Source organism: Callorhinchus milii, unplaced genomic scaffold (assembly GCF_018977255.1).
Source record: "Callorhinchus milii isolate IMCB2004 unplaced genomic scaffold, IMCB_Cmil_1.0 Scaffold1, whole genome shotgun sequence".
In the NCBI taxonomy this organism is placed as follows: Eukaryota; Metazoa; Chordata; class Chondrichthyes; order Chimaeriformes; family Callorhinchidae; genus Callorhinchus; species Callorhinchus milii.
This window is the reverse complement of record NW_024704742.1, coordinates 105856761-105869906: the sequence shown is the minus strand read 5'-3', so window position 1 is coordinate 105869906 and position 13146 is coordinate 105856761. Positions and strand designations below refer to the sequence as shown.

General features: G+C 38.4%; 1 protein-coding gene across 3 annotated transcripts in view; it reads right to left on the bottom strand.

The window, feature by feature from the left end:
- Positions 1-7792: 7792 nt before the first annotated feature.
- Positions 7793-13146, bottom strand: part of efna5b (ephrin-A5b) — a 152116-nt gene continuing 146762 nt past the window's right edge. For all 3 annotated transcript variants that reach the window (XM_042334052.1, XM_042334060.1, XM_007893135.2), the window contains one exon: positions 7793-10503. In XM_042334052.1, coding sequence (XP_042189986.1) covers positions 10382-10503 — 122 coding nt within the window. In that variant the 3' untranslated portion in view covers positions 7793-10381. The remainder of the gene's footprint in view (positions 10504-13146) is intronic.

Sequence of the window (13146 nt, the reverse complement as noted above, 5' to 3'; positions counted from 1 at the left end):
TCATAAACAGCCATGAAATAAAGGACCAATTAATCTGGAGGATTGCTAATAATAATCCTTGCATATGATGTAGTGTATTATCATGTCAATGAAAAGTTTTGAAGCACTTCTCAGGATTTCAACTTGTATTTATAAACAAGCACTTGCTCACAGCAATGTTTCACAAACAACCATAATGTGAAGGACTATCTTTTTAAAAATCTGGGAGTTGTTGGCTACAACACTAGGAGACACCCCAGAAAAGATCCAGCTGCTCCAAGAAAGAAGGGTAAAAAAAAGTTTGTGAAAAAAAAGTCCTTTGATCACTATCTTAATACATCATTAAATAAATATTTAAATTGAAACATTCTTGAAATGTTGGGGTCATTAAGCTCAAGATCAATATTTTACCCCAACCTCATTGAAGAAGAGTTAAAGTACAACCTTCATCACACAAAAAGTCCCTTCATTTGTAATAAGAAGGGTTCAGATTTGTTTTACGCATCACCAAACAGTAACCATGACTTTAGGTGAGCAAACTCCAATGATTTGATATTAAAAGCCCCACTGTCTGTGGAAATCAAGCTCCTCTGTAAACCTATGTGCTGTTTGGGAACACAATGGGCAGATGAAGCACTAGGATTCCTTTACAACATGATCCTATTAAGAGACAAGTGATGCAACGATGCCTTTCAAATCAATTTACATCATTTTAAAAAAAACAAATACTTTTTCACCAGTCAGCCTCTTTAATGTGTGCTGGGCATTCAAGATATGTGTACACATGGTAACCATGGGGATTGTCATTAACTGGCCAGAGGCTGAAAGGCATGAAGTGCCTGCAAAAAATCTGACCTTAAACCTCCCTCCCCATCCCACTCATGGGTAAAAGTCCTCTCCCCATCTCAAGCTCCTATCACCAGGAGTCGACCCTCCCCCCCCCAAACACACATAGACACAAATGCACACCAGTAATCGACCCTTCCCCCCACCCCACACCCACACACACACACACCAGTAAACGACCCTCCTCAGCCCACTTAACAATGGAACTGTTTTACACTTGACGAAGACTTGCTGTTTGAAATCAACTTGTCACCACGGATTTGAAATGAACAAGCATTTGAACCAGAGCCATTAACTCACCAGTTTGCGTTTTGTTTTTGTGCTAAAATTATAGTCTTTGTCGGATTAAGTTGTGTAAAATGTGTGGATAATAATAAAGCTGTGATCTGCTTCCCTTAAGAAACTGACGCAGCTTGGCTCTGGGATCTATCATCCCTGCAAAAAAGTAGATTGGGGATTATTTGATAACATGTATTGGGGGGAGAAGTGGGGGTGTTACTGTATTTATTAAATCATTGGGCAGACTGGGGGCTATTTAATAAGATCATTGGGAGAGAGGATATTGAATAAGATCTTTCCTTATAAAGTGCTTTCCTCCCTCCCCCTTGAAAAAAAAGGAAGCTTGTTTTAGTGACCTGGGGTTGGCGACCGATCAAAGGGTTTTTGTCCCAGTGAGACCTCTGCTATGTTGCTGATGGGTCTCGTTTTACACGCCAATGATGAGCTGACAATTAAAGCCAGCGGGAGAAAGCAAACCCAGGGACTCAGCCGCACTCCCAGGAAATGCACAGCTGCTAATGTGAGACCAGGCTGCTCTGTGCAGTGGAGTGATGTGGCAATGGGTTAAAACCTCAGCCAACAATTTCTGCAGTCACCTTAATCTGATACCTAACCTTAAAGCACCCTGATCCTAACCCTAAAACACGCTGATGCAAACCTAAAGCACACTGATACAATGCTAACCCTAAAACACATTCATATAAATCCTAACCCTAAAACACATAAAAATATAAACCTTTTTTTTCTGGTCAGCGGACACCCATCACCGTGCTTAAGAGTATCCAAACCAAGCTGAGATTTCCATGCCTCCCACCTACACATGGAAATCCCAGGGATAAATTGTTGGAATAGAATGCGCACTCTCTCCCTGGTGGGACTCATCCTGCTTACCTATTCTGGAAAGTGTTAGGCGCAGGTTGGCAAGAGCTCAGGCTTGGGGAATCGGGTGTGGTGCTATACTGCTGGAGTCTAACTAGCTAAAACCACATAGCTTGCCACTGATATTGCTGTCTGGCAAGCTTTCCCGCTGCTTGTCCAGCTAGGACCACCCTACCCGTTAGGGTTTAGGTTTGCAGGGTTAACAGGATTAGCTGAGTGGGATGACTCCCCGCTCCCAGTGACTGGTCTGCCCTTCCAGGTCCTGCCGATCAGCCAGACTGGCTATGTGGTCATCAGCAGTGCCCTGGAATACTGCGGACCCGCCTGGCTCATGCACCAGACTATCGAGACTGTCACTGATATAAATCCTAACCCTAAAACACACTGAAACAATCCTAATCCTAAAACACCCTGATCCAATCCTAACCCCAAAACATACTGATATAATCATAAACACGGGGTAAAAATATCCATTTCTAGTGTATTTTCTGAAGATGGTTTGATACTTCCCAAAGCTAGCGATTTTGTTGATTATTCCTAATGCTATAGCCAACAATCACTTGCAAAATGAGCACGTGTCCTTCAAAATCCATACGTTTCAATTGTAAATATCAAGTATTCTGACTTTGTGCTTTCCAAGAATAAACGTGATATATATAGCCAAATGTACCAACGTTTTATTAATGACAATAAAGCAAAATGGTCATATTTTCAGGGTTCTCAGTTCCTTGATATGAAAGGTGTGTGTAATATTTCTACAGTGAAATATTAAATACATAAATCATAGGCATAGCACGCCTGCAGACAGAGGATTGGATTTAGAAAAAGACACAGAGAAATTCATCCATATAAAACAAATGTCTTTATGTGGTTGGAAACGATTTTCAGTGCGGTTTAGTCCACCATTCGGGAAGCTGTTTATTTAATGCAGTGACAAGATTTCCTCGAGATTTTATTCTTCAGGAATACATAAAGTGTACATCTTCTTGGTAACAAGGTTTTCTGCAATTATTTTAATGTAGGTAAACACAGTTTAATAGGAATATTGACTGACTGCAGGCCACAAATCAAACCAGAGTCTTCGAGATTAAAGTGAGCACCCTCCCTCCCCTTATTTTAATATTGTTAAAGTGATTTTCTTTCACCCCTTTTCCAGTTATGTTTTAGAAACTATTGTACTCATAATTCAGATCTACTCCCTGTGGTGGAATGATAAACTGTCAGTGAAAATAATATCACCACAAAATGAATTTCCTACTTGCCTTTTTTTTGTCTCCATCGGAACCTGATCTTGGAGGTTACATTTAGTTTAAGGTGCGAGTGAAGGTGAAAGTGGAAAATCGGTTTGTGTGGGTCAGCTGACCAGTAACCTGGGTTCACCAATGACTGTTTTAGGTCAATGGTCTGGGAATATGTCTGTTTTAGGTCAATGGTCTGGGAATATGTCTTTTCCCAAAAGACGGGTGTTTTCCGACGTGAAGGGCACTATACGAGTGTAATTTTTGGTTGTTGTAGTTTTTCTTGTATATTAGGGCGGGGCGAAACCTTAGGCAAATTTCCTTAGTCCACGCGCCTCTGTTTACCTAGAGGTAAGTTGGAACCTTACTGGTCATTCAATCCACAACTGTTTGTGGGACACTGCTGTGCACAATTGGTTGTCGCATTTCGCCCACAAAATACACGGTCAATCCACTTTACAATATATTTTGTGAAGCTCTTTGAGATGTCTCAACGACGCGACAAGGCGCTATATCAAATGCAAGAATTATTGCTATCATTACTATTATGCGGGGTAAGCTATTATGGCTTAATATATATTATATTATAACTATTATATTATATTATGACTATTATAGCGGGTAGTCACAGCGTTACCCAGACTGGTTTCCAACATCACGTCCACAATGTGCTTCAGAAAGTTTTGCATTACTGCAGAGTGGCTGATGCCCTTCAATCATAAATTATAAATGATCGCATGAGAGAAAAGTACGATTAGAGTGCGATTGAAAAATAAAAAGTGAAAGTGATTGAAACGCTTTGGGTGAATCTTGGTTTTATAAACGTAAAGTGGTTATATAATATCGAACGACTGGGGTTAGTCACATCCTTAATCGGTGGATCTGTTCGGTTCAGGAATACAGTAATTAACCTAGCACTTGCTGTGTGCTGAGCAAAGTGGGTCACACACAGTGTGGGTCTGGCTGGACTTCTGTTATGCAAGACCAGTGAGGAATCCGTGCCAAGGGCATTTGCTCTACCTCTGTAATGTCACACTCAAAAAGCTGCTGGTGAATTTATATGCAGTATTTAAAAACACACACCGGCTCACCAATGTTAATTCACGACTCCTGAATTTATAAATAACTGCATGAATTTTCAAAGGCTTGCATATCAAGTGATCTGTCTGTATTGTGTCCCTGGGCTGTTTGTTTTGCTCACATTCCCTGCATTGTCCCTTTTCCACAAGTGATCTTTAAGGAAGGCCGTTTCGTTTCATCTGCTACAATTAGCGGCTTAAGTAACTCTATATTCCCACGTCTCTCACCAGAGGCAGAACAAGAATGTTTAAGGTATTTCCCAAGTAATCGAACATACAGTATTTGAATTTTTGCACGGGCAATTTAGAGTGTTTTAGTTTCCTCCAACAAAATATTTAGTGAATTATAATTATATTTGCCTGCACCAGCATCTCAGTCTTCAAACATTGCATAACTGTTTACCTTATCCCAGCTTTCTCTTCTCTGCATTTTAATTTTCTGTGTGTACACGTTTGATGAATCCCCAGTCTTTTATTATGGAGTTAAATTTGTCAAATGTGTCCAAAAAAATGTGTTCCGAATGTATTTTTATCTTTGTTTATCTTTGATCGCTTAGTCTGTATTCTTATCCTGTTTATCTGATCTCAGCTGAAGAGACCGTTTGCTGGAACAATACTATTCTTCGGTCTGGTAAATGAGAGAGATTGCAATTTTTGATTTGATTCTCATCTAAACCTTCACTTGTGCGATTAAAGAAGTGATGTCACTGGTTTCATGTCATTGTGTGCATTGTTCGGTGGGTGTGATTGAGGACAATTGGCGTCTATTATGCACCATTTATAAACCATATTATGTACTAAAATATTATGTATTAAATATTGTGTGTTAGGTGCCACATATAAAGAATGTCCATATTCATTAACCGATGAAAGATTTTTTGTAATTATACAATGAATGTATCCTGTTCATCAGTTGTTAATTCTTGAACATAAACACCTTTAATTTCCTGTATAGTCAGTGTTTAACGTGGCCCCTAACAGATCCCTATTTGATGTGTGTTATTTTAACCACATGTGATATAGATGTTTAAACTGATGGCATCAAACTGTTTTTTCCCCCCTCTCTGTTGCAGTACAAGCAAACAAGAAAGAAAGATTAAGGTTTATCAGAGTACTCTAGCTCATTACTTTAACTCACAATCAGAGTGAGAAAGGCAAAGTGTTTCTCAGAGTGATGGGGAAAGGGGTTTAGCCTGAAGTATGCACATTATCAGCTGCTCTTGCAAAGCTCAGGACTGTAGTTTTTGACAAAGCGAGTAATTTGGGCTCAGACCTCCTACCGAACCCATCTTAATATCTTAATATCGAAATTTTATTACTGCACAACTGGAATCAAATGTTTCTTTGGTCATAAATAGTGCACCACATGCACAATGAATCCGTGCTAATCGATTTATGTTTTGCAGTGAGGCGTCACGAAAAAGGTTACATTTGTAGAAGATGTGAATGCATGTATTCCTTGGGAAAACCTGTATCAAATGAATTGTCATTTACGTGCCGTGAGGAATGTATGTTCAGTGTGTTTTATATGACAGGAAATCAAATGTACATTTAATCGCGTTCAATACAGTTTGCATATGAATCAGTTCAGAACCAAAGCTAATAAACAGGCCGTCCAAAACAGGGGATTTGTGTGCATTCACGCACCAGTAAACCAGACAGGAGTCTTTTCAATATTCATGTATTTTATGATTTAATTTGATTTGGGAGATATTCAGGGAAGGACTGAAATAAATAATAAAAAGTGCATCCCTAATGTTTTACCCTTAAAGCTGTGTGGATCCCAAACATCGTTTTAGTTCAATCAATACAACACAGGAGTACTAAACTGGCAATCCCAAAGGTGAAACAGACTGAGAATTTAGATTTATTTGTTTTAGTTTACTCGCAATTCACATCCTTGCTGGTAGATTTTGTGACATTGTGGGGCAGGACAGATTGTGGTCATTATATTGTAACTTTTTAACCCCACACAGTTCTACATTTCTTCTGGTGATCACAGTGAATGCGTGTGAGAGATCAAGGCTTTCAGTCCTAAGTCAATGTTGAATGAACATGACAGTGAGGTAACGCTATATTCCAAGTGCTGTTTATTTTTGAAAGCTGATTGCCACAAAACGTTAGTATTTGAGTTAAACAGCAGATTTTTTTTTGCAAAGCAAAGAACGAAGTCTGTTTAATAAAGGTGAATCGTTAGTGCTTCTGGCGTTTTATTGGCAAATTGAAAAGGACAAACTGCATTAATTTCTCTGAACACTGGAGTATTTGAATCACATCAGTGAAGATTTGATTTATACATTAATTGCAAAGCATTACAACCAGAAAATATATATAAAAAATGAAACTGCAATATAGTATACTACAAAGCAACCACGTTTTTTGTGAGAAGCGAGACAGGTGTTAAAGATTAATCTTACAATTTTAATGTATTATAACTTTCTCGTTATGCGACTGCAACAGGATACAATTTCAGTAGCTCATTTTTTTGTCATACAATATCAAAATCAAATCAGAGTTTATAAATTATCATAACAATACACTTATGATGAATGTATAATATGAGATGTATAAACAATTTGAATGTTTATACATTCTGAGAGAGTTTCTAACAATCACCATGCTCATCTTGTCTAATATTTTTGCCTGGATATCAAAGGTGATGGATCTTAGTGTTTGGTAATGAACCACTTTCGTTAAAAAAAATTGGGTATCCCTATTCACGATCAAATACTCCCAGATCAGGTATTGAACAGATTCCATAATAATCCACCTCTATTCTGCCCCCAAAATGTACCTAAGCCCATGCCTCAACTCAACAGTAACTCCAATGGCACCGCTTGTTTTTCTTTCAATTTCCCACACCAGCCATTCCATGGCCTCACTGAATGAATTTGCCATGGGTTAAATTGTCCCAAAGCGTGGGCAGTTTGTACTGTGAAACTGGGCCGTCCAGAAAATTGGTTGAAGTGGTTTCCAACTCACTTCAGGTAGAACCCAGTCAGTCTCCAGAAATCTGTGGAGGAGACATTAACCCCATCAGTTTGAGCAGGACTCGGGGAAAGAGCCACTGTGCCATCCAACCCCTTGTTCCTAGTCTCCTTACGCACAGTGTAGTTTTGATTGTTTTTTTAAATAAAAAACGACTTTTGTACAATTTGTTTTGTCACAAGGATTTTCAGAAAAGGATTGCTTTTGACCATGATGTTTCTTTATTACTGGAGGAGGTGACAGGGCTGAACTCTACAATGTGCATGAGGTTAGAGATTAGATTTAGCCTCCAGCCACTGAGGTGGCTGTGGCAATCAAGCAATGCATGATTTTTGTTCTAATGTCACATTTAGCCAAGTTTGACAGAGTTTAGTTTGTACAAAACATGTATTGCACTACTCCAAACTACCTGTGCAATTTCCTATTCACACAAATTGCCAAAAAAAATCTACACTACTTTTCCCATGTTAAAATATCGAGAATGAGACACGCAGATTAATGAGCTTTTAAAGTACATCTCCAAAATTTTAATGACCAAAGACACAAAACATTCATACCATTTATAATGATGAACATCTTTAGTTTTATTTATGTATAGTTGCTCAGTCACGTGTATATACAAAACAGATGTATAGAGTATCCACATGGCAGCAGACCATAGGGTTTTTTCCCTCTTATAAGCAAGTCAAAAAAGCACTCCTCAATAAGTGCAAAGAAACTGCAATTCAAGCGGTTCTTGAGCAGGGCAGTACAGGCACAGGACAACAATGAGCTGGACTGATATCCAGACGCACACACAATGATTGGCTCTAACGGAGTGTCAAGAGTAAGCATCTACAACAGATTTAGCAGACTCCATGAGTAACCTTCAACATGCCAGCATCTATTAAACTGTACAGACAATGGCAGCAATGCTATTGTAGGAAGATTCGTCTCGCATCAGAGCAGTTTGGGGGCTAATGCATGGGAAAAACTTTGAGTTGCCAAACAGAACAGATTTACCCATTCACCACTCAATGAAGGCATGAATGAAAGCAGGGAACAGCTGATCTACGTGGAGTGAATAAAAGGGGAGTGGATTAATTTCAAAGCTTCTAAAATTTATAGGACCAATTCTATTCCATACAGTAGGTAATATGAGTGAAGAGTGTATAAGTTGTAGACAGGTGTTCAACCCTCTTTCTGTTGTAATTAGCTGTTTACACACAAAGGGGAAAATAAAACAGTTGACAAAAATTTACAAAACTATACTGACAAACTTTTGTTTTCTTACTCAAATCCATGCGCATGCCACAATGATACTGGCAAGACCTTCCCATTAAAATATTCACTTAAAACCATGGGAAAAAATCAGGAACACAAATCAATCGACTTTCAGGGGGCCAACATGCCTCTTTTCCTAGGGGATCCGTGTTTGGGATTGCTCATTGCTCCAAACACATTGAGTTGAATATCACAAATATCTAATCGCTGTTTTGCTCCCCTCTATCCACCAATTATAGACGCAACGCAGTCTGCAGGCAGCGCCTATTTCAATGTTTATAGCACTCCGCAGTGCTTACACTACAGTCTGAAGGCGCTATAGTATATCAACACTGTCCTAATATCATCCTCTTCCATCCCAACGTAGATCAGTAAGTTTAAACAGCTTAATCGAATCCAGAAATTCTACTGTATTCAATTATAAAAGATGTAAGAATCGAATTAATACTTTATCAAACACTATTTACAACATAGGTTGCTAATAATACAGAATTTAAACAATGTATTATTTTTTTTTCCTTTTGCCCCCCAAGAAGGGACAAATCAATGCACTAAACTGACACTAAATGTTATGGACTATTACAGGATACACAGTATCCACTGAACACACTGATCCTTATTTCCCTGCTTGCTGTCAATTTTTTAAAAAAACACATAAAGTGTGTGTTGTTCAATGTCCTGCATTGTTCCCAGTTCTTATTACAGTCCTGGAAAGTATGTGATATAACTGTGTAAAAATGAACCAAATGTAGATTACAATGTATCACAAATCTCATGGAGCAAATTAAATGGTCAGAAATGAATCTTGTGCAAAAGAATCAAGTTAGTTTTTTTTATATACTGTATAACAGTCCAGAAAAAAGCAATGATAACAACTTGCAGTTGATTCTAATCCAGTTTTTTCAGGAAATAAAAAAAATGCAGTATTTTTACATTCTCAGTTCGTTTGTTTTTCAATCGTGGAACATGGGTGTTGAAACTGCAAGTAAAAACGGTTGTCTGTAGTGCCCCAGAATCGATCTTTTAACACGTGAAAAGTAGCCCACAATTACAAAAAGAAACAGCATTTCTAATCTACATTTTAACCCCTGTTTCACATTGTCCTGTAAAAAGCTGGTAGTCTACCGCTAACTGACCCATTCCTCACTTACGCAGTGTTTCCCATTCATTTCAGACATTACTGAGTGTACACACACTTTCTACAAAAACACAAAGCCCCGCTTGTAGACTAATGATACAGAGGAAAGGTGTTCAAAACACAAAATACTGTACTACAGACCGTGTCAGTGACTGCACCAGTTTAGGGACTCTCCCTTCAGAGACACGTGTTCAATTATAAACTCCCGAGAGATGGGGTTATATCTATTCGTAATATCTTCCCTCCAGTTCCCTCAAGACATGGTGATACGATGCCTTGCGTGATCATCTTACGGTACTGAGTGAGAAGGTATAAATATTGCATGGAGTAGTAAACCCCTCTTGGGCTTGTGTTCAATTTCCTTATTCTTCAGTGACCTCATCTGCCACTATTGTTTCTCGTCTGCACTTGGATGACGAGTGCTAAGCCACCTAGGGGTATTTTTTTTTACAAAAAGAAGGAACGTGCAGGAAAATAAGAATCATTAGTCTCAAAATATAATTTGGCATTTTTGGGGGGTTTATCAGTTTGGATATATCATCCCTCTTGAATTGCTCTCTACTCTCCTGACAGAATATAAATCTTATGTCTGGAATACACTGAATGTCCCCCTCTTCAATGGAGCAGTTACAGGACCCACGATGTTTGGAGATCCGACCATGCTCTGTCCGAGGTTCCTTGGATTCCGAGCACTACAATGTCAAAAGCGTCACGCAAAGAAACAGTGAAGTGGTCAAAAGTAGCTGGGATATCCTCGCTGCTGGAGCTGCATCATGCTCACTGCGGGATGGCTCAGCTTCATGGATGGTGTCATCTGTGCAAATGGGAGTAGAGAGAGAAGACAGTGCGGTTTCAGCAAAAGACAAGTCAAAAAATATAACCTTCGGTCCTTCAGTCACAGCACAGGCACGCTCCTTGGGCAAAACTATTTCACTGCCAAGCTGTCATCATGCGCCTTAACAATCTGTGTTAGTTTTTTTTTTAATCCTAATAAGAACAATCCTTGCATTTGATATAGCACCTTACCACGTCGTTGAGACCTCTCAAAGCGCTTCGCAGCATATATTGTAAAGTGATCGACGTGTATTTGTGGGTAAAATGCAGCAACCAGTTGCGCACAGCAATGTCCCAAAGAACACCCAGGGAATGAGTGTTAAGTTTTACATTTCCGTAATTTTAAAAAGAAACAGGCCATTCTGACATTAATTAAATCAAATGGGAAAATAAATCAATACAGCTTCATGCAGAAAAGGAGTGTTAGGTGATAACACTGATAACAAGGGGGCTTAAACTATTTTAAACAAGAGAATATTTAGGCTGTTAAGTCATAATAATGCTTGCATTTAGTATATGCTTCTCATGGACTAATACAAGTAATGATTGGTGCAATTTTCCTTTTGTTTACAAAAAATACATGTAATGATCAATATTGATAGCTGGTTTTCTGATCAAAAATAGTTAGGAAAGCTTTTTAATAGCAACTCTTCCAAAATCGTGCTGAACCGTGAACTTAGTACATTAGGCAAGTCTTTAGGTATTATTACTGATAATATTTAAAACAAATTCTATGCGGTTTGTTTACTGAAACTATACAGTTTCGGGTTGCGCCTGAAGACCTTCCTGTTTGACCATGCCTGTGGCCACCTTCCCCTCTCCCAACTCGGCATTGAGCTCCACCATTGTTAAGCGCTCTGAAATGCTGCCCGGCGTGGAGGGCGCTATATAAATGCAAGTTGTTGTTGTTTTCTACTTTACAAAAAATTGTATTGAATTGAGGAGACAACTAAGAGAACACCTCAATGAGTTACTACTAATGCAATCACAATGAACTATATTTTTCCAGAAACTGGCAAGGGCAAAATTGCAAAGGGAGTGCATTTATCCTACCAGACGCGGTTAGTTACGAGGAATAATATAAATATTCTCCATTCTTTGCACAGAAGATACAACCTAAATTACTGGCTGTAAATTCTTTGCAACGAAAAAAGACACTCTTAATTCCTCTGCAGTCCCAGAAAGTAATGTTAGTGTGGTATCTGTTTACTGTTTTGTCTCTGGTCTCTGAATCAAAGCCCATTATTTATTGGTTCTTGGGAGGAGGAGGGAATGTTTTCGTTCTTAAATATATACAAATAGCAGTTGGAAAAACTTAAAATTTGAATCCCCCCCCTCTCCTCCTTTGGACAATGAAATCTCTGTCCATAACATCAGTCAGTGAGGCATCTTTGAATGTTAAATAGGATTTCACATTCACATTGCACACCAATAAAGGAGAACAATTACTAGTAATCCTTGCTTTTGACAACTACTTCAGTTTGTTTACTGGTATTTGTCAATGTTGTTTAATTTGAGTAAAATGATCACTAAAATTTCAGAGCAAGTCTGCACAGTGCCAGAAGCCACAACATATTCCAATACGTAACAGTCTAGTTTTTCAGGGATAAGGTGTGGACATCTTGTCTTGTTATTCCAAATTATAATCTTTTGTTCCCTGAGATACAAAACTGTGGACTCCTATCTTTGATGTAGCTCAGAAGCCAATTGTATTCATTTTGTTGATGTAAACTCGAGTTTACAAATTTTGCATAGGAAATGGGGATGAATTTCCATGATGTACGGATTTATTATCATTGTGGTTGACAGTCTTAAGTAAGACAAATGGATATATTTTTAAAAGAAAAAGGGTGACTTAGATATTTCCACATACTATCAGACCCTGGAGGATAGCTTTCAATTGACACTCTTCCGGGTAAGAGATGGGGGGAGAATTTGGTTTGGACAAGATTATAAGGAAATACAATGCCAATTACACTAAAACAAATTGTGTACAAAACAGATACCAGATACAATTAGAGTAAAAAAACAAATGAAGTTTGGACAAGATGATAAGAAAAATCCAATACAAATTGTACTGTATTCAAAAAAGCATTGTGTACAATTACACTAAATTGCAGGTCATTTAAGTTTAGTCCTAGATTCGTATTCATAGATAATTGGGCACAAATGTCAAGTGTAAAGGAACAGAGTTTGATTCCATCATTGTGGACTGGATTCAAACTCAGTTTTCAAGCTTGGAGGTCAAACTCACTGTGCCACTCAGGAAAAAAAATGACAACAGTGGGTCTTCATTTTTTATGTTGCATTTGCTAAAATATCAGCAGCAACAGTGGGTAGCTAATAAAATCATATACACTCAAGAGACATAAATGTTGGTGGCAGACTTTAATGAAAAGGACCCATTAAAATACAGAGACATGTCAATATGCTCCAAAAGATTGACTTAGTATTTTTGTTCAGGGCACTGAAATAGGCAGACAGGAAATCCACCAAACTGAGGTGGATAATGTGACGATATTGTGCATAAACTGACAATATCATCATGAACACACTATCTACATAGCACATGAGAGCTGTATGCAACCCCCTTCAGTTTTAGAAATACTCCCCCCTCCCCAAC